This window comes from Ptiloglossa arizonensis, chromosome 8, assembly GCF_051014685.1.
Source record: "Ptiloglossa arizonensis isolate GNS036 chromosome 8, iyPtiAriz1_principal, whole genome shotgun sequence".
NCBI lineage: Eukaryota > Metazoa > Arthropoda > Insecta > Hymenoptera > Colletidae > Ptiloglossa > Ptiloglossa arizonensis.
Window position 1 is genome coordinate 22,443,012 of NC_135055.1, and position 26,593 is coordinate 22,469,604.

The 26,593-nt window shown below is 52.3% G+C and overlaps 1 protein-coding gene across 1 annotated transcript in view; it reads right to left on the minus strand.

Annotated features, from left to right (window-relative positions):
- Positions 1-738: 738 nt before the first annotated feature.
- Positions 739-26,593, minus strand: part of LOC143150250 (UDP-glycosyltransferase UGT5) — a 30,201-nt gene continuing 4,346 nt past the window's right edge. Inside the window, exons 2-3 of the mRNA XM_076318393.1 lie at positions 20,204-20,423; positions 739-1,801 (exon numbers count right to left, since the gene is read on the minus strand). Of these exons, the coding sequence (XP_076174508.1) occupies positions 1,501-1,801; positions 20,204-20,423 (521 nt within the window). The 3' untranslated portion in view covers positions 739-1,500. The remainder of the gene's footprint in view (positions 1,802-20,203; positions 20,424-26,593) is intronic.

Below are 26,593 nucleotides of genomic sequence, written 5' to 3' on the forward strand. Positions count from 1 at the left end.
TACCCCCGGTCGATGCGTTTCGATTCTCACCGAACGGGTATTCGATCGTCGAATATCGCGGGAACATCGAGCTCGGATACGAGGCGAAACGACGAGGACGAGGACCGCGAGTAGCGTTGCGCTTATCTCCGCGAGGAGGAGCTACCCTACCGCGACGAGTCGTTCGCGTTTATCGTCTCGGTTGTATCTTTACGAGTCGCTAGCGTTTCTCACGCGGCTCGGGGCACGGATGCGGAGAACGAAAGAGGCTGGAAACCCGATGGAAGCTGGAGGGGTGGGAAGCGAACGGGAGCATCCTCTCGCGTTTAATCCGACGACGGTAGACGCGCGCGATCCATCTTTGTTGTCGTCGTTGTCGTCGTAGACGTCTGCGGCGTCCTCTTTCGTCCTCGAGTCGCTGCCTCGGAGTGCATTCGAGTACACCCGTCGGGCTGCTCCTCGGAACCGTTACCCCCCACCCTCCCTCCCTCCCTCCCGCCGTTCTGGCCGCGAAGGCGACTACGACCGATGCAACTCTCTCCTAGCCCTCCGCGCGCACCCACACTCGGCCGCTCTTCGTAGCAGTAAACCCCGGCCTCGTCGTTCCCGTTGTTCTCTTCGCCGTTGTTGCCAGCAGAAGCCAGTTGACGCAGTCGGTGACTCGGCCACCTGGGAAATACCGAGTAATGCCCGCAAAGCTGGTTCCCTCTCTCTCTCTCTCTCTCTCTCTCTCTCTCTCTCTCTCTCTCTCTCTCTCTCTCTTCGTCTCTGGTTTCTCCCGTTCGCCCCGGCTCCGCTCTCGCGTCTCGCGTTCTCTTCGTTTCTCTTCCGATTTTCTTTTTTTCTTCTCTTTTCTTCGCCGCGCTGTCCGTCTCCGAGCACGAAGAAAGAGAGAGAAAGTTTCCCGAGCGCGAGAACCAAGTATCCGCGAAAATTGCCGTGGACTTTCGGTCTCGAGTTCCGTAATCAGAATTACCAACGCACGCGCCATCCCGAAAGCTTGATGATTTAATTTATCGTTGGACACGGTTCGTTCGAAACCACCTCCGCCTCCGCCCTCGTAGTTTCCTTTCCGACGAGAAACCGAATAAAACGTCCCTTGATTGGCCATTGTTGGAGCGCAACTTCGACGTCGAAAATTCGCCACCCCCCCCCCCCTCCCCGCCCACTTCCCGAAATAAAATTTCGATCCAGGGTTGTTTCGGCGCACGGTCGAACAAAGAACCGCATCGGTGGTGCCCGTAAAACTTTCGAAACTGCGTCCCCCGGCCACGCCACCCCCGTCACCGCCCACATCCACCTTCCTCGAGGTCCGGTGGACGTTTCGCCAAGTAGTTCGGGCATTTCCTCGCGGTGCTCGGAAAACGAAGGGTCTCTGCGTTCGTACGAGCATCGGTTCCGCGACCTTTGCTCCCCCACTTGTGCGTCCGACGCGACACTTTGCGAAACGTCAAGTTCCGTTAGGTATTATCCGCCACGGAACGACAATCGGCCGGAACGTTGAGCGGGATCGCGTCCTCGTCACTCTTTCTTCTTCGCCGATTTCTGTTTGCGATCGCCCGACGTCTTCGAGAAATAGTACTTGTACGCGCGGTCGGCGACCATCCAGATCGCGTAGACGAAGATCATCGCGACCAGACCGATGAAACCACCCACGTCCAAGAGATTGCGCTTCCACCAGGGCATCTTCGAGCCCACGCCTTTCAAATAGGGGAGAGCGTTGCCACGGGCGATGTACTCCACCCACCATACCGCCGTGTCCAAGGGAGACACCGGCCGATCTCGGAACGCCAACGAGACCCTCTTGGCGTTCTCCTGGTAACTGCAACAGAGACGCGCGCGGAACGTTAGAAAATGTTTACGGAGAGCGACGATCACCAGTCAACGTGTACGGGTTCGTAGAAACGTACGAGTTTCGCTCGACCGACCGGAGAATCCACCTACACCGAGAACCACCAAGTCGAGCTCGATCGACGCGAGGATCTCTCGCGGTTACTCGCGCGCAAGTCAACGACGACCGCCGCGTTCTCCGCCCTAAACCGTTAACAACCGTGGCCGATGCACAATACCCCGTCTCCTTTGAATAATTCATGAAACGCTAGACGGATCGATCGACCACTCGATATCGCGACGGTGAAAAAAAAAGATAACGCGGAACGCTTTATAAATATCTCCGAGGGGCTTTTAAACGCGCGTTTATCGTTCGTCTGGGAACAAGATTTTCCATATCGATGAGTCAACGACGGAAACCGAACCCTCTTCCGGCTGGTAACTCGCGATTCGCGCGAGCGAAATCCTCGAGACCGAGGAGAAGTCACTCGTCGCGATGGAAAACGATCACGTGTGGGGTCGAGAAAAAAAGAAACAACGGAGACTCGCAGGATGAACTTGCAGGGAAAAGGGCCGGATGTTCGAAACCGAGGAGAATTTCCTCGTCGCGATGGAAAACGATCACATATGGGGTCGAGAGAAGAAACAACGGAGACTCGCAGGATAAACACGCACGGGTAAAAACGAAGAGGATAGGGGAAAGGGTTGGGTCGGTGAGGGTGTTGCGCTCGCAGTTCCCGACCAGCCTGAACGACCCGAAGCACACAATTTACCAATCGGTACTCTCCATTATTCGTGTTTACAGTTGCAGGCCGCGAATCAACCCGGTCCCCCCCTCCGTTATTTGCCTCGGTCAAATTCAGTCGCAGGCCTGCGGTGGTTTTGAATTAACCATCAATTTTAAGCGCGTTCGACGTCCCTTCCGTCGACGCCCGCGTCCCGTCCACCGGGACCCGCGTCACGGTGCTTCGAAGGGTGTCGGACAAACGCTGCGCCAAGGGAATTAATTTATCGCCGCGAGAACCGAGGACGGATGGCAACGTGACGCGCACGATCCTGGAAATAGTAACGCACGAGCCGGAGACACTCGCTTCGCGGCCGTTTAATTTTCGAGGGGGACGTTGATCGACGATCGATCATTCGTTGCTCGCCCGACGACCGATGAGCGATCCGCTCCGCGGAATCAATCGGAGCTTCAAGACCACCGATCGATCCTACGACCGCTCACTTTGAAACATTTTTCTAGACTAGCGTGGTGTCGGATCACGAAACAAAAATATTATGGTCTCAAAGTCGTTTCACACGCGCACTCTAACTCACGATTCGCGTACGCATATATCAAGACAATAGTAATTTGATTTATTTCCTACTCCGTGGAAATAGGAGGTAATCGCCAAAAGTTACCATTTAGCGAACGTCTCTGTAAATAGTTACCGTTTAACGAAAGTCTCCGTGGAGAGTTACCGTTTACCGAATATCTCCGTGGAGAATATACCGGCATAATTACAGGTAAGAGTACGCGACGGGTGACGAACAGCGATTCAGATTCAAGTAAGCTGACACAACGAATGAATCTTTATTTTTTATCGCTTTATTTTTCGAAAGATTCGCGCAATTCGTGTATTCGCCGTTGTTCAAAGTTCGAGTGTCATAGTATTTTTTATCGAACAACCCAGTAGTACACTCTCTCTGAAACGATCGTGCGTTTTTTCTGCCCGTTTCTTCGAACGAAATAATTCTCCGAAAGCGTATCGAGAAACGTTCTCTCCGTTCGATCTTTCCTCCGCAAACGCGGAAGGCAGGCTCGCGTTCGCGATTATTCGTGAAACTATCTTCCTCGAATTCGGAAACTTGTCGAGGACTCGCGAGCGGAAACTGGTCCACCCAGGGGTACGATAGCGTTCACGGATCGCGGGGCGTCGATCTTTCTCCGAGACGTAATTAGAATCCCCCGAACGAATAATTCTCGTTGGCGCGGGGCACCACGGTCGAGCCGCCTCCACCGCCTCTACCGCCTCTACCGCCTCCGTCGCGCGTGCAGCGAGTTTCGCGAGGACTGTGGGCTCGCGGTGTGTGGAACGAGGAGGCCTCCCAGTAACCGCGATAACGTTACAAGTCGGGAAGTAAGTTCGTAACGCGTCGGTGTGCGCCCGGGACCGAGCGACAACGATCCGAGATACCGCGGGAATTATGATCCCCCGGAGATACGAGGCGGCCTCGGAAACGGGGGATAGAAATGGCTCCTCGCGCGTAACTTTCGCGACATCTGCTTTCAGACTTTCCCGGGCTAAATAATTTCGCCCGTTTTCCGATAACGTCCTCCCAGACCTACTCTCGCCCGAGTCGTTCCACGGTCCCGGCTGGACCGATCGCTGGGTATCAGCGATCGATCGCCCGGAGACCTCCGACCAACGAGAGACCGAACGATCCACGCAGTTCCTACCGCGGTGGGAAACGGTTGCACCGTTGCAATTCGATTCGAGGGAAGAACCGATCTCCGACGGAAGAATAACGAAACGCGTAAATACACGCTCGGAACGACCAGTGTTTTCCTCCGTGTCGAGTTTCGTCGAAGGAAGACGTCTCGAGCGAGACACGCTCGATATTAAATACGAACGGAAGTTACATCGAACCGCAAAGTCCTTTTATTTGTCACGCGACGAACCATTACGACTTTCGACGATTCTGAACGCTTGGAACAATACGGACCGTGCAAAGATTCCGTGAATACAATATATAAACGAATAATTCAATGTTCGCTCGTTATCGTTCGATAAATATCACCGTGCGATGTATTATTTGTCGTTGAGCGTTAACCAGCAGTTTCTCCGAAATGGTTCTCCTTTGAGCGGTTCTCGCGACATTATCCGATCACGGTACGTTCAATTAGCCGAGAGGAGGATTCGATACGGGCGAGGATCGATCGAATCGATCGTGGCTGACTTTCGGGGATCGGGGGGTTTCGACGAACGCGGGAAATCCACGGGAACGAGCGGCGCGTAACAAACGAGACTTCTTCCGGTTATCGGGATCTCGGGACGGTCCTTTGGCCGTCGGTGGCAAATTCTCCGAAAACGAGTCGCGAATATTCCGCGCCACGAAGCCCCGTGGACCGCTGAATATGCAGGTGCGCGCAATTAAAATATTCGCCGACGTCACCGGCGAGGAGGGTGCTGCCACCACCGCGGCCAGTTTCCTTTTTTTTTCTCTTCTTCTTCTTCTTCTTTTTTTCTTCGTCATCGGTGGAGAAGTAATTTCCTCGCGGGGAAAGGAATTTTTCAAAAAGTTAGCCGGTCGGTCCCGGCTCGTGCGTTATATCGGCCGAGCGAGTCGGCGAAATTCGAGGCGCTCCGCGCGGCTACGCGCGGAAAGTAATCTTCGTACCCTCGTAATTCGCTCGAAGTTACTTTACGATTTCCCGGGGCTCGTTGTCGCCCGTTCCCCACCGTACGACCGTCTCTCCTCCACCCCCCACCCCCCACCCCCCACACCCCACGTCCCACCGGCATCGCCCGCCAACTCCCCGACACGTTACCAACTTACTTTCCGACTTGTAACGTTATCGCGGCGAACCGAGAAGCCTCCTCCTCTCTTCCAATTAGCCGAGGTAACCGAACTCGTGCACGTACACCGCCATCTTCCGGCGCATTATTCAGGATTCTCCCGCGACCCGTCTCCTAAATTATAAACCATAAATTTCGGATCGCGTTACAAATCGCGACGCAATTGCGCCAGCCGTGAACGTTTCGCGAAACCGGACCACGCGCTCACCGACACGTTTTACGCGGGAATCGAAAGAAAATTCCGGGGGCGTTATCGACGCGTTGTCCCGCGGCGACGGAACGCGTTACGGCTGTAACGCGAACCGCAGAAACGCTCGGCGAACAGCCCCGTTGAAACGAGCCCCGAACCCCGGCTAATTGGGCCAGAAGCAGAAAAATACGACACCGGGTATGTTTCATTCGCACCTGACACAAACAACGTTTAAATCCTCGATTACGGTCGCGAGCGCGTTACGCGGACAGGATATCCGTTTCGCGTGCGCGCTCGTTAATTTTCGAACGTGGTTCCCGGATCGAGGGGACGTCGACGAGCCAGACGAGCGAGTTAGCGACGCGATCGAACCGCGTAACCGCTTTCGTCGCGAGCTGAGCTCGTGGACGATCGCGAACGCGTGTAAACGTCTCGGCTCGTCGAGAAGATTTCTCGCGAGGTCTCGACACCGTTCTCCAGTTAGACGAAATCATTTTCTCGCGCCTCGATAACACGGAAGAAGAGGCATCGTCCGCACTTCCGTTCGTCGAGTCGCTCGTCGAAAAAGAACGCCTCGAATCCGTAAAAATGTTCGTCGAACGAGTCGTTTCTGTTCGGAGAGCTTTTTGTCTCGCTCGCTTGGAATTCAAGCCGGATGTTTTTAGGGGGCTCTTCTCGTCGAATCGTTATCGATTCGATCCGGAACCCGATGGATTCCGGGGGCGAGAGACGGTCATCCTCGCTCCGTGACCAACTATTCCGAATTAATGAAACCCGGCACTCGGGAGAATGGACGAGAAGTCGGTCCAAGGAGCTGTGACGAATTTACATCGACTACGTTCTTTGCAACTCCTTCGCGCTCCAGTTCGACAAACTTCTCGCTAACAAGTGACAGCAACGGCGTCGATGCCTCCCAGGATGTCCTCGGGTCACCGTACCGTGAATCTTTTCCTTCTAATTAGCTCCTCGAGACTCCGGCACCGTCTATACGCGATCTCGTTCCTCGTACGATTCCTCCGAGTCTCCATCTCTCGATCGACGAACAAACGAAACAATTGCACCGTTGGAACGAATGCAACAACGATCCTAAGAGTGCCAGACGTCGATAGCGAACGGTCGATGTCAGTTTTAACGACTGTCTCCATATTGGCGCGGAAGGGTGGTCCGTTACGCGATCAACGGTTTAGTTATTTTTCTTTTGGCTTTTTTCTAGTCAGTTTTCCAAGTCGAGAGTCACGACGACCACGCGACACTGTCGTCGTTCACTTCAAGGCATATTACTGTATACTTGTTTGTTCGAACTTTGTATTCTCATACGTAGAAAAACTATACCACTGGATACGCGAGATTCCTGCATATTATAATAAACTACATATTATAATCTGAACCTTACAACACATACAATATCGGTATCGACGCGACGATCGCGAGAGATTCGTTTTCCGACTCGGACCCGAACGTTTTCTCCAACCTGGAAACTTCCTGCGCGTCGAGCCTTCCCCGGCCGCTATTTTAACTCGGTTCGATGCGAGGCTTTCGAATTCGGAGTCGCGAGAGAACTTTCCTCGGGACTTGTCCGTTCACCGTGACGTAATCGAACTTGTACGTACCTTTCCTTTCTCGTTCTTCCCTTCCCACGAGCACGCAACGAAATAATTCGAGGAACAGTCGATACAAACTCGGTGGATACCGAGGCGAACATTGAATGAAAAAACGACGAAGCCGTGTTCGGCCTTGGATCGCGGAGCCATCGAGACTCGCCCGGCAAGGAGGAAAGAACCAAGGAACTTCCGGTGAAATGGCCCTCGGGCCCCGAGCTCCGATCCAATTAGATTTTTAATAAAAGTTTACCCATCCCGGCGCTCTGTCCCGCGAGTCACGTACCGGTTCGCGTCCCTACGGGCTGAGAAAAAGATTAACCGGTTCCCAGGGTAACCAGCCTTTTGACACCGAGCTATCGGACGCCTCTCCGCTTCGATAACGTATTAACGGGCCGCGAGACGCGAGCTTGCAGCTTCGTGAGCGGAAACAACCATCGAGTTCACGGTTAACGGTACACGAGACCGAGACGAACCAACGGCGAACCAATTTTATCGTTCTCCAGGTGCACAGCACCTCGACAACCTCGTACCCTTTCAACGAAAGGCTACCTCGACGTTCTACTCCTCGAAACGTCCCACCCACCCTTCCCTTTGCTCTAGAATTTTTCCACGCTGGAATTCCCGATCCTGTGTACGACCTTGGAAATTTCTCCTCGAGAAAAAAAAACAACCCTCCCGAATTCTCGACGAGATTACACTTGTGTGCTACCCACGCTTACCACCAGAGGGAAACTGACCACTTGTTTCCCGCACCTGCTCCGATCGGTATATATACGGTCCCTTACCGATCTCCCAATGTCCCGACGTACAAGGCAGGGCCTGCTAGGATGCCTTCCTGATGAGTCCACTAGCAGGGGCCCGGGATGAAACGCTTCCTACCCTCTCCTTATCCACCATCGGAACCCCAGAGCCGCTAAACACTCTCGCCTCTCTCTCGGGGGGAAAATAAACAACGATTCGACGCGTTTCAAATCCTCGTTTCGAGTTCTCGGTTCACCCCGGCTGAAAGATCAGCGTTCGTCGTAAGAGCGGGTCGAATCAGCGGCTGCGTCTACGACGACAATGATTCCCGTCGCAACGGTTCGATCGACGTTGAACAGTCGCGCGAGTAAATATGGAGAGACGAGAGGAAGAAGAAGGGGGGGTTCGATCGTTTGCGTTCGTCGTCGTAATTCCCGGCGACGAGAACGATGGAACGAATCGCGGTCTCGGGGAGAGAGAAGGAACGTCGAGGATGCGTTCCGTAATTCCGTGAATCGAAGGTAATCGATGAACCCGTTCCCTCCGTCCCTGCCCCCTCTGGACTCACGGTACTCCTCGAGGGCGGTTCTGGTTTACTCTTGGATGGCGAACGATGGCCAACGGCAATCTTTAACGCGATGGAAGCGTTACCGCTTCTCCGAATAAGTATTTCGAGATTGGAAGGATGGGCGGGATCGTTGGCAGCGAGCGTGGATGCATAAACTTTACCGGGCTGTCCGTGGCACCGATTCTAAATTATCGCGCAACGACGCGCGTTGCTCGTTGGACACGTACGAATCTACGTATTCCTCGGTTTCGTCTACGCCCGCTTCGCAATCGAAAAATCCTTGGCAGACATCGGTGCGCCGACGATAAGATCGAGGAGATACGCGACCGGAGCGATAACCGATAGAAAATACACGAGTTTGTTGGCTACCGAATCCCCGAACGACTATCGGTTCTCGCGAGCGTTACGTCCCCCACCGATGTTGTCCGCCCCCGCGTCGATTAATCAGACACCCGTGAACGGTTACGCGTACGATATTAATTCCGTTGGTAGGGGGTAGGAGGGGCGCAGGGGTCGACATTGTCCGATTTTTAGAAGCGAGAATTTACGCGAGGCGGAAATTGCTCGCTTCCCGGTTACGTATTTCCATTTCGAACGATATTTATGCCCCTGGCTGGTGTCTACGACGAGCGGCGCGCGTTACGCCTCGTCCGGTTCACCGGCTCGAAAACCACCTCGACGCACATAAGTGGAGCGTCGAATCGGATCGATGATATTACGCTCGAGGGGTTCTCGCGGAGAGAGACCAGGGCGAGAGGAGGTGCGGGCAATAAGGGACGAGAATCATTCGGACGGTGATCCGTCGAAAGCAGGACGCTTCGAATCAATTACAGTGAACGAAGAAGATACGATCCGGCTGCGAAAGAAAAATCGCTGTCGAGGAGACTCGGTTTAATAACGCGGTCGCTGCTCGATGCCTGGCTGGCCCGCGCCATCTTTCGATTACGTTGATTTCAACGGTGCTCCCACGAGTCCAGGCTCGTATCTACCTTTATAAAATCAAGCCCGGGGGAGTGGAAGGGGAACGGGTAGGCGTCGGATCGATCGAAATTCACTCCGTCGTCGCTAACTTTTCTCGATTAAAGCGAGCCGAGAAGGGTTTCGCTTCTTTTTTCGATCCCGGTTGTCTCGGCCCTCCTCTCCGCGAACGAGTTCTTCGAGACGAAATTCTTCGATTCCGCTCCAGGGCGCATATTTTTGAACACCCTGTGTGTAAAACCGATCTCGTCCCTCCTACCCCCTACACCCCACCCCCGTAGAGGCTTCTCCTTCGTCGGGTGCTGGACGGTGGTCGGGAAAATCCAATCGCTTCCCGACGATATACGTCTTTGTAACTCGATAAGTCGCCCGGGTAATGCGGGGGCGGCAGGGGTCTTCCGAAGAAAATTTCAACGTCCAGCGAGAACGACAGGGACGGTGGAGGGTGAACGGAGAGGGCTCGCGAACGATAGAACGAGATCAAAATCCGGAAATGTTCGTGGTGCTTCGGATATTCGGATGCGCCTGTTCACCGGGAACACGTGACGCGCCGATTCCAAACGGAGCGGGGAACGCTCCGGTTGGAAATTGCGGTTTTTCTTCCGAGGAGAGAGTGAGAGAAAAGAAAAGAAAAGAAAAGAAAAGAAAAAAGAAAAAAGAAACAAGAAACCAACGTTGCTCTACGCGTTCACGTTTCGAGAGGATAGGAACGATAGTAGGGATGATCGGGAGGAGAAATGGAAGAAACGACGACGTACGTACGTCGTCTCGAGTCCGAGCGTCGTTTAATTTCGCTCGGTTCTCGTGGACCCGATCCTCTCGTCGGTGTTGCACGAGAAAATGGACGAGGAACGCGAGATTCACGAGCGAAACGGTCCTCGGAGTAAATCCGCCGCGGATGAAACGAGACGCGGGTGAGGAGAGGAGAAACTCGAGCGAGGGAATTGAATTCGTCCGAGAATTTTTGTTTATTATAAGATCAAAGGCACCGCGCTCGGGATTGGTCGGTGTATCGGGCTTAATACGGCCGAACGAACGCGAGAACAACGACCGCGAGTCAAATGGAAAGAGGATGCTCGTCGCGAGGAACGAAAGGTATACACCCCACCGTTCGCGAAACGAGATCAAAGTCTTACCGGGGATCCGAGGTTGCTCGATGCGTCCGTTTCGAGAACCTCGCGACCCCTCGCGGAAAGAGGAAACCTCGATATTCTTAGCCGGTGAATCGCTCGAATCGCGTATCGATCGATCGAACAACCGCCAGAAAATCGCGCGAACGATCCACTCCCCGTTTGATCGGTTCCTCTTCTCCCGAATCGGTTCGAGCGATCGAGAAGGATACCCCTGGTTACGAATTTTTCGAACGCGAATCACGGAAGACGCGCGCGAAACAAAATCGAGAGTTTATCCCCCGTACAAAATTGTAAAATCGTAAAAGGGGGAAAATCCCGCTGAAAACACGGTTTAAACCTATTTATTACCCGTCGATCGAGAAATCCCCAAATCGAGCGAACTAGTTCCCCCTGTATTAAGTTATCGGAAGCGCAGCGAGCGAACCGTGGATTACACGAACGCAGGCCCGCGCGAAACCGGCCGAACGCTAAAAGCGCGTTAAAACGCGTTTTTTTGTTTTTTTTTTTTTTTTTTTGGAAGCCGCTCTGATTTTTTTTTCTTTTTTTTTCGCGCAACTAGCGCTAATTGCAACGATAATCCTTCGACGAGTTTCCCGAACACGTCGAACCCGTTCGACGGAGAATCCGGGACAAATTCCGGTGGAATTATTCGCAGCGCTGTTTACGATTACACGTGTTTTTCGGTCGTCGAGGAATACGCGCCCGGACAAACAACGCCTATCGCGCTCGCGAATCACTCGAAGATCGATCCATCGGCGGTGTATCGTTCGAATTATCGTCGACGTACGAAAGAAATTCGCTCCTCGGTACGAAGAGAACGAGAAAGAGAGAGAGGAAACGAGTGGCCCCGGGAGGACGTCGTGCCGGTGAACGTCTGTATTAGCGCGTTTTCTAAACGCGGCTTTCGTGCGCACCGCGCCGAATGCATTATTCAAACACTTGTACCCGTACACGTAACTTAAATAATGAAATTCACCGGATCCGAGAAAGCCAGCTTTTTGCTACCCCCCCGTCTTGCGGCCCGACCTCCGGCAAACTCGCTTTAACCCCCACCCGGAGCCCCCCGTAACGGAATATATTCTCGGGGTAAACACAATACCGAAGACGCGAAACTTCCATTTGCAAATAAGCAACTTTTTAATCCGACGCGAGACCGAGCCGAGAGAGAAGGGCCGGAGTTAGGGACGCTTCAAAGTCAGCATCCGAGGCGAGCTCAACTTTCGAATTCGCGCGGCGCGGTGGCCCCCCCTTGCTCGGAAACGACGCTACCGTATCGAACCTCGACGATGTTCTCGAGATTCTAGCAATTACCGGCGAGAGTGTTCTCGAATCGGTTCCTCCGTCGTTTCCGGGGCGAGTTTTCGAGTCATCTCGATCCCTTGGAAATAATTCCGGCGAGCGTGAAAACAACCGAGCGCCACGGAGCTCGAAAAAAGGGGGTCTCGCGAATTTCTTCGGAAAGCTCGAGCCTCCTCCGCGATTTAAGAAACATCGATCACCGGGGGGGCCGAAGTTTCGATATCCCGGGTTACTCGGTCCATCGTTTTCCCATTCGTCAAAGCGAAACCCGTTTCGAGAGTCGCCTCCCGTTTTCTCCCCTCCGTTCCCGAGGCCCTCCGTCCAATTACTTTCACGTCCGGAGACGTTCCACGCGTCATTACGCGGCGCCTCGGCTCTTGTTCGTTCCATCCCCGGAACCCCTCCGTGTCATCGACCCCCTCGTTTTACGTTTTCCCCTCCACGGTGCACGGTCGACCATTACGCGCGTCCCTTACGAGCGAGCAGGTGCGCCGAAGCGGGTGCCTCGTAGCCTTGTGCCCTCGCGAAGAGAAGATTCCCTCTTGCGGGGCGACGCGAGGCGGAGGGGACGACCGGTGGTATAAGAATCCCGGCCACATTTCCCTCCTCGAATAAATCCGGACGAGAGGACCCCGAGTGAAACGAGCCAGCGGGACGGACGACAATGGCGGTGGTTTCGGGGATGCCGAGAACCTGGAACTCGTCGGGGCGAAAGGGTTACGCTCGCGGGAGAGAATAAGGACGAGAACAACAGGGCGATAAAACGGAGGGAGTCGTCTGGTACGAGAGACGCGAGAGGTTGAACGCGGACTGGAAAAGATAGACGAAGGCGAACCGAGACGGAGAAACGGGGATACCACGGTGCCTCGAGAAGGAAAAGGGTGAGTCGGGTGTCGGGGCTAACTCGACGACGACGACGACGACGGAGCCTGCACTATGTTATCCCTCGGCCGTAACCGAAGAAGAAGCCGAGGAGCAGGGGCGTGCCTCGTACCTCCTTACAAACTGCCGAAACTTTGACTACCACCCTACTCCGACCTTCCGCCCTTCCGCCCTTCCGCCCTTCCGCCCTTCCGCCCTTCCGACTCTTGGCTTCGCGCGGCAGCTTGCGCGCCTCGGCGCACACGCCTCCTCCTTTGACCGGGCCGCGCGTCTACCCGCGCGTAACCCCGTGTGAGTGCGTGTCCCCTTGTTCCGCTTAGCGCAAGCTGCGGAACGATTACCCTATTCCTACGTGAATCGACCACCAGACCATTCGGTGTATCGCGTTCGAGTTACACACGTTTCCAAAATTATTATCCACCGGCCCCCTCCTATCTTCAAAGAAGAACGAAAGATTCTCCGTCTCCGATAATTGTACAATTTCGACGGTACGCGCACGAAATTGGGCCAACTATTCCGATCGCGACCAAAGTCGTCGAAATATCTCGCGTTATCGACCGCCTCGCCTTTGAACCGCTTGAATCGATAACAAATACGCTTGTCTGGTAAAACGCGACATTATCTCCCGCTCGGTACCCGAACAGAATCCAAGCTGAATGCAAAGCTTATCCATTGTCGCGCCGAACGAGCCTGTTTTGCGCGGGAGTATTAATCTTCCCGGCGTATCAAATGGCATTTCTAGCCACTTCGGGAACGGTAAAACAGAACGCGGACAAAGAATTGACCGTAGGTACCTTCGGAAGCGTCTGGACCCGACGTTTCCGTAAATAAACGTTGAAATACCGTTCGGACAAAGGGCAAGAGGGAATTTTTCCAACGGCCATGGTCCGCGCGAAGACAACCTGTTACCCGAACGCGTTACACTTGCTTCCAGACCCGGTAATTGTTTCGCTAAACCACCGTTACGGGTAAACGAGAACGAGGTGTTCTTAGCCGTGGCAAAGTTCCCCGTTCGCGACAATATCTCCCTCCCTTCCCGACCCTTCGCGCTAGAAGCGTTCCTGGAAAGTAGTCGGTGCTACGAATTCGTTCGCGCGGCCCTTTGAGAAGCGGGAATGGCTTGCCACGATTCGCGGCCACGGGGACAGCTGATCAAACACGACTTTCTTCCGACGGTTCTTTAACCGAGGCGAATTAACGACTGCGACCCGAAGTGGGTACGCTAATTGCAGAGAAAACCGGTGTTTCCTCGCCCCGGTAACTCCAGAAAAGGTTTCTTTTTCCAGGAGCGACAGCTCGTTCCAGTAACGTATCGCGATTCTACGGGTGCGAGATGAAATTTTCGGAAATTCCCGAGGACGATCGTCCCTCCGACCACCTTGGAATTCAAGTCCGAGGGTTCGAGAGGTCTCTTAAACTCGGCGAGAAACTTCGAACGGATCGAGTGTCTCGAACGATCGGAGAGCATCGACGGTTAATCGTCGGTTACCTCTAGGAGAACGGTTACCTTCGAAATCATCGATCGACCGGGCTGTGCAAATACTCCATCCAAGAACGCGAAACACGGATTCGAGCAGCCTGGCCCAACGAGAGAAGAAGAACAACGAAGCACGGGTTCGCCGAGGTCGCGAGATATTTGGAAATCGAACGGTTTGTTGGCGTCGCCACGCGGGAAACGTCCGAGAGGACAGCAGGAAATCGACCGAGATGTCGACGACAAGGGTCGAAAGCGAGACTCCTTTGGGGATGTGGGTACGTAGGTATTAAATAATTCACGCAATGCGAGTCAGAGTCGAGTGGATAGTTCGACGGATGGAAAAGATCTGCCTTTGCTCTTTATTTCACGGGCGACCTCTTCTTACCGGCATTCGATCGCCGCTCTGCTATCTTCGAAGCCGATTCTCGCGATCGTCTTCTTTCGGATAGGGGTGACTCATCTTAGTCAGGTGCAGGCCCCGCCGGCAACGATAAACTAGTTCGCTTGTTCATGTTACACGGTGCTGTGTCCTCCGCGCGATTGTCGCGCGTCAAATTACATTTTCGACTTACATTTTCGACTCACTGGTTCGAATTACTTCGCCGAAACAATCCGGAGAGGTCCACTACGCTCCTTTCGTTCCCACTCCGACTCTCCTTCGCGGATTCGTGGACCGCGTGACTTCGATCGCGACTATTCCGAGATCGTACCGATATCTCGAATTACCCAAGGGGGCGAAGAAGAAGCTTCGACGAAACGTAACGGACGGCGACCACTTTGGAACCAGACCCCTGGAATTCCTGACCCTGTCGAATCGAGACTCGCTCGAAGAATGTCTCGAGCTAGTGTCGATACGTCCCTCTCGGTTCTGTTTCGAGAAAATGAGGAGAAAGCACGGATCGAGAGGAACGCGGAGAGCATTATTTTCGTCGCGATTCCTACCGGTGGTAAACTTCTCGACTCGTTGTTACTTTGTTCGCCCCGTTTAAAGAGTCTCCGGTCTCCTCGACGTTCAACGATCGCGAGCGGGCCGAATAGACGGATGAAATTCGGTCGCGACACGGTTCGATTTGTGTTTTTCCTCTCGCGCGAAACCCCGACGATTCCTTCGCCACGATAGCAGCCGACGATTACGAGCAGCGACGATCGAACGTTGTTTTCAAATCGTTCGTTAATTTTATATCAACGGTGCATGAGACGTCGCGTACAACGAACGCGCCGCCTCGCGCGTGCCAAGCTAGCGCTTCACGTTGTAAAGTTCAGATTATAATATATAATTTATGTTGCAAAGTTCAGATTATAATATATAGTTTATGTTGCAAAGTTCAGATTGTAATATCTAGTTTATTATAATATGCAGGGATCTCGCGTATCTAGTAGTATAGTTTTTGTACATATAAGAGTACAAAGTCCGAACAAACAAGTATACAGTGATGTGCCTTGACGCGAACGACGACAGTGTCGCGTGGTCTTCGTGACTCTCGACTTGGAAAACTGACTAGAAAAAAGGCAAAAGAAAAATAGCCAAACCTTTGATCGCGTAGCGGACGACCCTTCCGCGTCAATATGGAGACAGTCGTTAAAACTGACATCGACCATTCGCTATCGACATCTGGCACTCTTAGAATCATTGTTGCATTCGTTCCAACACTTCACCGTGTCGTCAGCTCGTCGATCGGTACACGATCGAGCGTATTCGTTCCCGTGTTTTCGTCGCGACGAGATCTGCCCTCGATCGTCGAGAATCCACGAAACGACACGCACCGGTCGTTGATCGATCGCGCGGCCCCGTATTTCGATCACGTAATCGCGACGATGCAAATCGCGATCGTCCAATTACGCGCTCGCATCTATTTATTAATTAATATTCAAGGCGTCGCGTAACGTTGGATACAATCGCAGCTGCCGCGTCGCGACGGTGGATCGGCATCCACGAGCCCCCTCCTCCAACCTGTCGCCCTCACCGTTCCAAACTCGCCCAAACCCACCCCCGTGGCACCGCCTACGTTCCGTCGAAGGACCAAGACGCGCTCGTAAATCCTAGCCTGTCGTAATTACCGGGTAGCGAGCTCCGTTCGAACGCGGAACTGCCAACGCTTTCCTATCCGTTCTGATTTATTAAGCAGCTTTCGTCGTTCGACACGGTGACTCGCGTGCCGAGCGTATCGTAATTAAATCGCCCTTAAATCATAACCCGCGAGTTACGAGGGCTGAGAACACACGGCGGTACGTCGTTGACGAGCCCGAACTCCCACCGAATCGAGGGAGAGCCAAGATGATGCAGGTATCTCTCGCGAGTTGCCCGAGGCTCGTCGAAAACGATCGTCTCGCGAGTTCTCGTTTCATCGTACCGAGACGAATCGACGAACTGGAAGTACGTTCTTACGAACGAGCGCACGTCCGTTCGGCTTCCAACTACTCGCGACCGATTGAAACGGTTTCGTATACATTGGGTCGTGAGGAGTCATTTTTTTTTTTTTTAGTGAAAATGACGCAAGATTTTCTTAGAGCATAGAAACATTGTATTCGGTTATACATTCTCCATTTTGGAAAAACGACTTCCCGAGTAACCTAATAGATACGAAACGTAGGCGCGAGTGGAAACAACGAGTAAAGGACAGACACGGGGACCGAGTCGTCCCGAAAATTTTTCGTTAGATTACAACGATTTGGACCGATGCAACCTTTGAGAAGTCAAGACACAAGAGAGGGATTCGTTACCGATTTCGATATTTCTCGGTCGGTGTCCCGAGGTGACCGTTAATCGTTCATCGCCATGCCCCGTCGCACGACTGTATTATCTCCTACCGTTTAAATAAACGTTCAATGTATTTTCTCTCGTGTTCAACGATTCCATTCTTCCACATTCTCGATCGGCGATCTTCACGAGAAAGAAACCCGAGAAAATTCCGTTCCGAATTGTCCGGTCGCTGTTGCGAATCGACCACTGTCCGCGACCGAGACCGAGAGAGGATCGAAAACGATTCGTGGAGCGGGTTTTCGCCGCGACGCGGAAAGCGGTATGTGTCGCGAGTGTCCGGAGCCTCGACGGTTGAAATATTCAACGACGAGCAATTATCGCGACGCGGAAAGAGCGTATTCGCGTAAACACGATCCGGGAGGGCGGCGGTCTCGGAACGCGAGGATCGTGCGGTTAACAAGTTATCCGGTCGGGGAGAAGAGGGATGCGCATTGAATAATGTAGAATTTAATTTCGGCCGGCGGCGGCCACCGTCGTCATCGAGCCGCGGCGTTGATCCGCAACGTGAAACATTTAGCGGCCGTGAAATTTCCCATGCGACCCCGCCACGGATACGAGGACCGGGGCCGGTGGTGTATTTGCCGATGGACGGGAGTCGTCCGTAGGACACGTCCGCTCTTTCCGCGATTCGTGCCTCGAATTTAGGACCCGCGGCCGCCTCGTACGCGGCAAACGACGCGGAGAAAGGTGGACAGGGGGTGGGTGGGGAAAAAAAAAAAAGAAAAAGGAAAAAAGGTAAAAAAGGAAAAATATAGAACACGGGAAGGGGAGAGAAGGGGACGAATCGCGTAAAGAGTCGGCGAGGAGAGAGACAAGGGCGGAGTTGCGCCGAACGGGGTGTGCCGGAGAGGGTGGGGAAAAGGATGGAAAAACGTCAGTGAGTCCGCGTCACGGATTAACAGAGGGGGTCGGTAGGGGGGCCGCCTCTGCGCTGCAACGACGATGCACTTCCCGGATATCCTAGCGTCCGGACGGCTCGTGAGATATTCAACGGACCGAATATCCGGGCAGATTATACGATTCTCCAGTTTTTTTGTAGCGGCGCGGTGGTTCCCCCGGTCTCGTCATTTCGGTACGTTCGCCCACCCGCCGTGTTACTTTTTCACTATTTCTTTCCCCGGTGCGAAACAACGTGACGCGGCCGAGCGTACTTTTCGGAGCTGATACGCTGAGAGCGCGAATCGTTTCAAACCGGGGAAGGAAAGATCTACCGTCGACTTTCGTTAGCGCGTCGAGCGGTTATCGTCGGTTTATATGCGATTAGGATATCGATGAGCGCTCGTGATCGAGAGAGACCGTAGTGAACGATTCCGAGCATCGAAGAACGTCGAAAACGCATCGATCGCGCAAGTAATCGCTCGACGGTCGACGTTTTCCTTTCGCAATCGCGCGAACGTACCGTCGCGAATCTATCGAGAAAGAGGAACGATCGGGAAAAATCGTTGGGAGCGAGGAGACGTTTATACGTTGTAAAATCACGCGACGTTGTAACGCGCGAGCGTCGAATTGTCTAAAAGCCCGCAAGCTTCGTACGTAAACTCGTAGGTACACTTTCTCGAAAGCATCGGGGCGCACGGCTGGGTGTCGATACTTCCGTGAAGTGGCAAACACGCATCGATTCTGTTCGATACCCGAACGCTCGATACCCGAACGTTCGACGGTATAATTTACGGTCCGGTATCGATAGCATTGGTTCGATATCGTTTCCATCGCTAGTTATCGCGCCGCGAGAACATTGAATATTCCCGCGGATACCCCGAGCGCTCGATGCGCGTTAAACTCGTCGGGGCGGGTCTCCCTCTCTCTCTCTCTCTCTCTCTCTCTCTCTCTCTCTCTCTCTCTCTCTCTCGTCGAATGCTCGCTCGCGTCTCGTCGATCGAAATACGCGAGGGAAAGTGAGGCTAATTGCAACGTGAATTCGACGCGTGCACCGGATGAGCTTTAAGTCGGTAACCGAAATCGGGATTTCGGCTTCTAACGCGGAGAAGATTAATTCCGAGAGGAGCATCGAAATTACAAATACCGTAACACCGTGCGCGCAAAACTACTCGACACGTGCGCGCCAATATTTATAACGAATCTTTCGCGAAAATTACGTCCGTCCGGTGATCGTTCCAACGATCATGCACAACCGGGAGACAACGTTCGATGCACTGGTCGGAGAATCATAAATAGTTCGGAGGGACTCGAAACCCTTTCGATACACCCGTTCCGTCCCTTGTGTCGACAGTATGTCCACAGTACGTCCACAGTATGTCCACAGTACGTCCACAGTATGTCCACAGTACGTCCACGGTATGTCCACAGTATATCCACAGTATGTCCACAGTATGTCCAGAGCATGTCGGGGACAGTACGTCCAGAGTACGTAACAGTATGGGTAAGAAGACGTAATAAGACGGGACAGTTGGAAAGACGCGCTAAGACGAAAGACCAGTAAAAGACGTAAGCGACAAAGACGATAAAGACGCGTGTCGAGGGCATCGAGACGATAAGCTTGGTCTTGTACACGGTCGATCTACTTTTAATAGAACTAATCGCCAACACCGCGTCTAATACCGATAACACTGTAACTTGTAATATACTTAAATGTACATCGATACACCGCACGAGTATAACGATTATTTGGGGGCTCGTACGGGGTACAACAATTTTGCACGCTCGTCTGTGATCGAGAAACAACGCTTGTGTAATTGCTCCGAAACTATTGACACTGTACCGACGGACGAACGAAAGGATCGAATATACGCGTACTCGAGAAAACGGAGGGAAGGTCTGTGTTCGAATCGAACGATTGGAATCTTTTCGAAGAGTGCACGAAATTTCGCAACGATTTCGCGAAACTAACGACCCTCGATCGTTGTCGCGTAAACAACGTCGCGAGTGTGTACATGAATCACCGTCCGTTGAATAAAGATTCGTTCGTTGTGGCAGCCTACACGAGTCTAAATCGCTGTCCGTCACCCGTCGCGTACTCTTCAAGATAATTACTTCGATACATTCTCAAACTTTTGCCAATTACCTCATATTTCCACGGAGCGGGGAACAAATCGAGCCACCATTGTTTCAATAATTCTCTACGCGAGTCGTGAGTTAAAGGGTGGAAACGCGCGGGTGAAAAGGACCTTAAACCGTACTATTTGTTCGCGATCGAACGTTCGTCCCCTGGAACGAAATGTTCTTAGCAGCCGATCGGGATACCTGGTATTGTTGAAAACTTCGTCCACCGCGTGTCTCAGAGTCTGCTCGTTCAATTCCGGATACCGCACGACTTTAGCGATGCCCCTAACCTGAGCCGCCATAGAGTTCTGAAGCTGATCACCGTACAACGGCATCAATATCATCGGTACACCGAGGTACACTCCCTCCGTCAAGCCCAGTAGTCCACCGTGACCGAAGTAGCACTTGACGTTCGGATGACCTGCGAACAAACGAAAGCTTTGAAGAGAAAGAAGAATCGTAACGGGGGGAGGGGAGAAAAAAAAAAGAAAAGAGCGAAGGAAGACGTAGAGAAGTTTGAAAGGGTCGATTTCGCGAATCGGATCGATACGCGTAACCGTCGATGGATGGCTTTATTACTTTCGCGGTGGAACGCAAACGCGTGATAATTCCAGCCCGATTGTTCGTCTCGCTATTGTTTTGCATTTTCCATTGTACAAGGATCACGATCCAGACCGAAGTATATTACGTCCTTAAGGGATATTATTACCCCGGCTGGATAAATGTCCGTCTATCCGTATAAATACCGGCCGGTCGAGCGTTAAAACGTTCCCGCGAAAAGGAGATATATCGGCCGATCGGAACCACGTCCCGCGGAAATTAATTCCCGATATCGGTAAATCGTCGCGAGAAATCCGCTCGCGTTCACCGGTCCGCTCGAGGGTCGTTTCTTTTCACAAATATACGACGTTAGATTTCGTTCCGCGTCGAATATGAAACATTTTCGGAAGATGGTAGGGAGGGAAGGGCTGCCGCGATCCCCGCGATACGAGCTTATTACGAAGCGGGCACGTGAATGCTATCTCCCCTGGAAGAATCACGGCGTCCCCGTATAATAAGGGAGGACCCAAGATTCTCCCGGAACGCTCTCGACTTTAAATAAATCCCAGCGTCGACTGAAAAATTCCTCTACGTCCCTCTGCCTCCGTCGTCGTCGCGTCGGCCTCCGCGTTCGTCGCGAAAAGTCACCCTCTCGGTCGAAGGGATGACTGCTGCATCCCCCTCCCCTCCCCTCGGCGTCGCGCACGATTTCGCACCTCCGGCGTCGATCCTAATGTCAAATTCCATTACGTCGACCCTCCTCTTCCACCTTACCCAGCCCCACCGACCCTCCGTTTCTACGCCCCCGTTTTGGGTACGGACGCGTACGCGCCGGGTTACGTACGTGTCGTCGAACGTAAGGGCGAAGTCTCGAGGAGGCGTCGTCTCTCGAGGTTTCGCGCTCGATACGTACACGTAACGACGCGCGTCGATACGTGACAGTGGGATATCTATCGGGCCCCCGACCGGAATTTTTCCCCGACGGGGACGAGTCGACGTCGAGGACGACGTCGTTCGGAGGAAAATCGGTACGGCGACGTACGCGCGCGATTTGCCACCGAGATTTCTTTCCGTCGCTCGCGACGCGACGCGACGCGACGCGCCGCGTTAGACATTTTTACGGCCGACCGTAACGAGGAAATAACGCGCTGCTATTTCCCACGGATGTTCCCTCCGCGCGTTTTACGACGCTGCACGCCCGCCGACGGGAATTGATATTTAGCTTTCGTCGGTCGAGGGAATCGGACGCTAACGAGGACGTCGAGATTTCTGCGGAAAGTCCGCGCGGAACGACGGACAGTCTCGATAAACGATCGAGGAGGAACCGAGGGTCTTGAACAACCACCCGTACGATCGAGAGCGACTCCAAAACGACCTGTCCGATGTAGAGCGACTCGAAAACGACCTGTCCGATGTAGAGTAACTCGAAAACGACCTGTGCGATGTAGAGCGACTCGAAAACGACCTGTCCGATGTAGAGCGACTCGAAAACAACCTGTCCGATATACAGTGACTCGAAAACGACTTGTCCGATGTAGAGTGACTCGAAAACGACTCGCTCGGTGGACACACGGTTTAAGTACGAACCATCGAACTGTCTTTGGACTAAATACGCTAGTTGGTATTTTCTAACGATGAAACCGGAACCTCCCGGTCGATTGCTTCGAGAACGGAATGGGTAACGATTTTTTTCCCGCCCCGTCGATAAAAGCGAACGGGATACGCGAAGAGGGCGAAAATTCTCCCGAGAGATTTAAGACCGTGTAATCTTAAAAGCGCCATTTTGATAAGTTATCCGCTCGCCGCGTCCGCTAGAACGCGATCCTGGGTATCGTCCAATTAACTGTAAAAATCTAAACCTGTCTCGCGGCGTATCGCCTCTCCCGTTGGCCTTATTAGAGAATCTAAAAGTCGTATCGCTCGTATCGTAGACTATTAGCCGGTACCGTTGAGAAGGGAACGGAACCCGGCGTCGTCCCCGTGGAGTTAATTCGAGACGTTGGTGGAATCGTTGATTCCGATCCCGTGGTACGTAAATCCACGAGACAAATCGAATCGCGATCGATTCGCATTTGAAATTTCACCGATGCATCACCGAGGGGAGCATCGAGTTAGCATACTCCCGCCTCGGCCACCGTCCGACCCGCCCGATCTAATAGAACCGTAAAAGTAACAAAGAAGTATATCCTATTCCTTAATGGATACCGAACGGAATAAAAGTGAACCTGGATGGAACGATTCCCCTTTTACCGTAACGGTGGTGGGAAACGGGAGCGGAGGAGTAATGAGATCTCCCTCGTTTCATCCTCGCCTTTATGCCGCTAAACGCGATACTCGAGGGCATTGCGTGTCAACACATCCATGGCTAGGTCGACGATATCGTTGCCCTCTAAAATCAATTACATTAGCGGATGGTACGCGTATTGACAGAATCGATCGTAAACACGCCCCCTGGTACCGGGTCCGCGATCGAGAGGAGGGCACCGTCGATTTATCAACCCGTCGAGGGTTCCCGGTACGTTCCAAGGATTCGTTAAAATAAAGTATTCCGACTCTCGCGTGGACCGAGGGTGGGTAAAAACACAAAGTTCGTTTGAAAAGAGAGAGAGATAGATGGAGAGAGAGATAAAGAGAAACGTAGAGGGGTTCCGCGCGAGCGAATTATCGCGATGTATCGGCTCGAGTAGCGACGATAAAAGCGCGGTCGCGGCGCTCCTCGAACCGCGGGAGTGTTACGCCGCGGCAATTAAGCGCCGGGAATTAACGATTTCCACGGTTTCGTAAAAACGACGCTTAGGGTAAGTTACGATCGGCCGGTCGATGGGGATCGTGCACCATTTCGCGTGCACCGTGCTCGGAGCGTGCGAAGTAACACGATGGGGGAGCAAAGGGGTTGACGAGGGGATTTAAGCGCGGCCACGATCTTATCGAGATCACGAAGAGCCGAGGTGCCGGCCACGAGCCACCGACCGAGAAAACGAGACTCGAGATACACCGGTCACGGAGAGAGATAATAAAATTAAAGCGATCGATCCCAGCCTCCGGTCGAGTCGCCAGCGGGGCTTCCGGATAGATTATCCGCCACGGGGAAAGAACCTCGCGAGCCTCGAGCTTCGTCGCGGAAAATCGCATCTGCATTCGTTCAACGAGAAACGATGTACACTCGAGACGCGGACGACGATCGATACCGGGGACGATCACCGGGACCGAGGAGAACCGAACGCTCGGAACCGGTTAAATAAATATTCATACTTGTTCGAAATTATTTTGCGAACGACGGACAAAACGGTATCGTATTTTACCAACGACCATTACCGCGGAAAATTGCGTAAATAGATAGAAATATTCGACGCGAGTGAACACGATGCCATTCCGAAAATCGGTATTTAGTTCCCGCGTTGCGCGATAATATTCCAATTTTTCATCGTTTTACCAAGGTTTTCTCGATAACGAAATATAAAATGAAGAAAAATTTATCGATTTCGCCATCGCTTCGAAAGAAAATTCGTAAAAGGGAAAGGGTAAATGTCGTAAATTGTTTTCCTCGACGGTAACACGATAAGCGTTATTAATAGTAAACGAAGGAGGGTACGTCGTTCGCGGATTCGCTAGGATTGTTTGCCACCGATTACTTTCGATAACCGATCGATCGTGCCTTTGTTCGATCTTTCGATTCGTAGAGAAACTTTGTCCGATTCGATTACGAAACGTAATAGATAATTTCGAGTGCTCGATGTTCGAGATCGATTAGTTTATCGAGGCCTCGAGATAAAGGGAATAATACGGACGGAGAAAATGGATCGAGTTCTTCCAGTGGAGATGGAACGTTTCGTAACACGTGCGTTATAGATGACGGCCGCTTGTCGTGCAACGTGACATTTATTTAGATGACAAATTTACGAGAGTCATTCCGACCGAAGAGAAAACACCGGGTAAGTAAGCAGGCAAATTGACCGATCATTGTGTGCCAGCGTTGCGTGCTCGACGAGGAAAAAAAAGACCGTTGTTACGCAGTGTAAGCCGCTCCTACGTGTCGTAAGCGGTCACGCTTGCTACGACGTAATCATCTTGTTTAAAATATTTACCGAGCCCAATTTCGGTTCATTGATGTGCTCTTTGCAACGAAACGAATTCGTGTAATCGCGGCTCGACCGTTAACCTCGTCTTGGTCGATATAAAAACAAAATTGTTGACCTCGAAATTTATTGACCGACCTCTCCTTTATTGAGTACGTCGAGTAGACAGATGCCCGAAGCAACGATATTTTCGGCGAATATCGACCGTTTAACGCGCAGGGGCTACTAGATTTCGTAACACCGATCGTAAACTGTCGATGGACCTCTCTCGAACCAAGAGCCTTGTTTACGCGTGCTTGCAACGCGTAAGAAAGTTCAAGCGACGAGACGCGCGAACTGTTACGAAACGTCGCGATAAAGTTTACTATGCGCGCGAGATTTGTTCGCAATAGCTGGGCCACGTGCCGCGGGGAGAAGCACGTGCCTCGAGTTGCCATCGATTCCGCGAGTCCGACCACGTAAGTGCCTAAGCTACTACTGACTTCTGAACCATCGTCGAAGAGGGTCGAAAGAAGCGACGGTTACGACGCGAGGGCAGAGGTCTCCGTCTCTGGAAGGTTTAGCGGTGATTTATGTTGCCAGCAGGTCGTTAGCGAGTTGCCTAATTAAAGTCATTTCGCTCGTCAGAGGCACAGACAGAGAGAGAGAGAGAAAGAGAGAGGGGTGGAGAGTCGCAAAACTACCCACCGCGCGAGAATTGGCCAAACAACCTTCCCGAACCTTTCAAAGAACCGTCCATGCCGCAACGAAGCTATACCCGGGACAGGGTATTCGGAATAGGAACCATCAGAAACGGACATTCGCGTAAGAAAGGATTGACCACGAGATATCGAGAGACGGAAAGTATACTTGGAAACGGACAAAGCTCGCGACGATACTCGGAACAACTTCCCCCAACGACCTTGCTTTCGACGAAGATCCTAATCTTCTTAGGTATCCGGTCGATCGACTCGACCTTTCCCACGCTAATGCGTCCCAAACACGTGTAAAGCTTGCCGCACACCACCATCGAGGAGTACGAATCACCGACCGACCTTGAAGATTCCCAACCGTTCTTCCACTCGAGCATTAACAAAAGCAACAACGGACTCTATCACCGAGCGAGGTTAATTGCTCGACCCGTGCTGACGGAGCATTATCTCGCTCGGTTTAATTTCTTTATCGGCCCGCTGACCAAGCTTTTTCTCGCAAGTTCTAAAATCTTTGTTTCGGTCTGTATATTCTAGAAATTCGATAACCGTAAGATGGCAACTTTTCGAGGATTATGTCCTCGATCGTAAATCTCTGGTTGCACGATGTTAATTACCCGACGATATAATTTCCAGCTTGCAATATCGTTGGGAATAGCCGTACCGTAAACAATGGAAAGACCGAGCGTGTGTTTTCCCGAATTAACGTAAATTGGTACACAGTCTAGGGAGACGCGCTATATCGTTGCGACACTACCAGATGATTTTGCAATCAGAAAACAATTTTATATGCAACGATCGATAACCGTGTATAATATATATTATACATACAACATCATATATATGTGTGTGTGTATATATACCACCGCGCGTCAATGGACCGATATCATTTTCTAGGTATCGAAAGGCCTCTCGACTATGCAAGCCTCTTTGAAAGTTTCAAAACTATTTGACGCTCGCTTCCGCGGCGCTACAGCAAATACCTGTGCGCTCTCGAAAAACGTTTCAGCCTCGAAATCCGCTTTCGATATTTCGCAACGATTTCCGATGGTTCCAGCTTCGATTAGCGTTCAATTCGCAATATAGCGGAATTTCCAATTTCGATTTCAATTCGTCCCGTTGTTCCCCCACCATTCTTTCACGTTCACCCTTTATTGCCATTGATATCGATAACGTCGATATTACAAAACGGTGGTGGTGGTCTCGTTACAAACTATTAACCGACGACAACACAGCCCGTAATTAGCATATGGGACAAGATATAAATCGATCCACGCGCACAAACA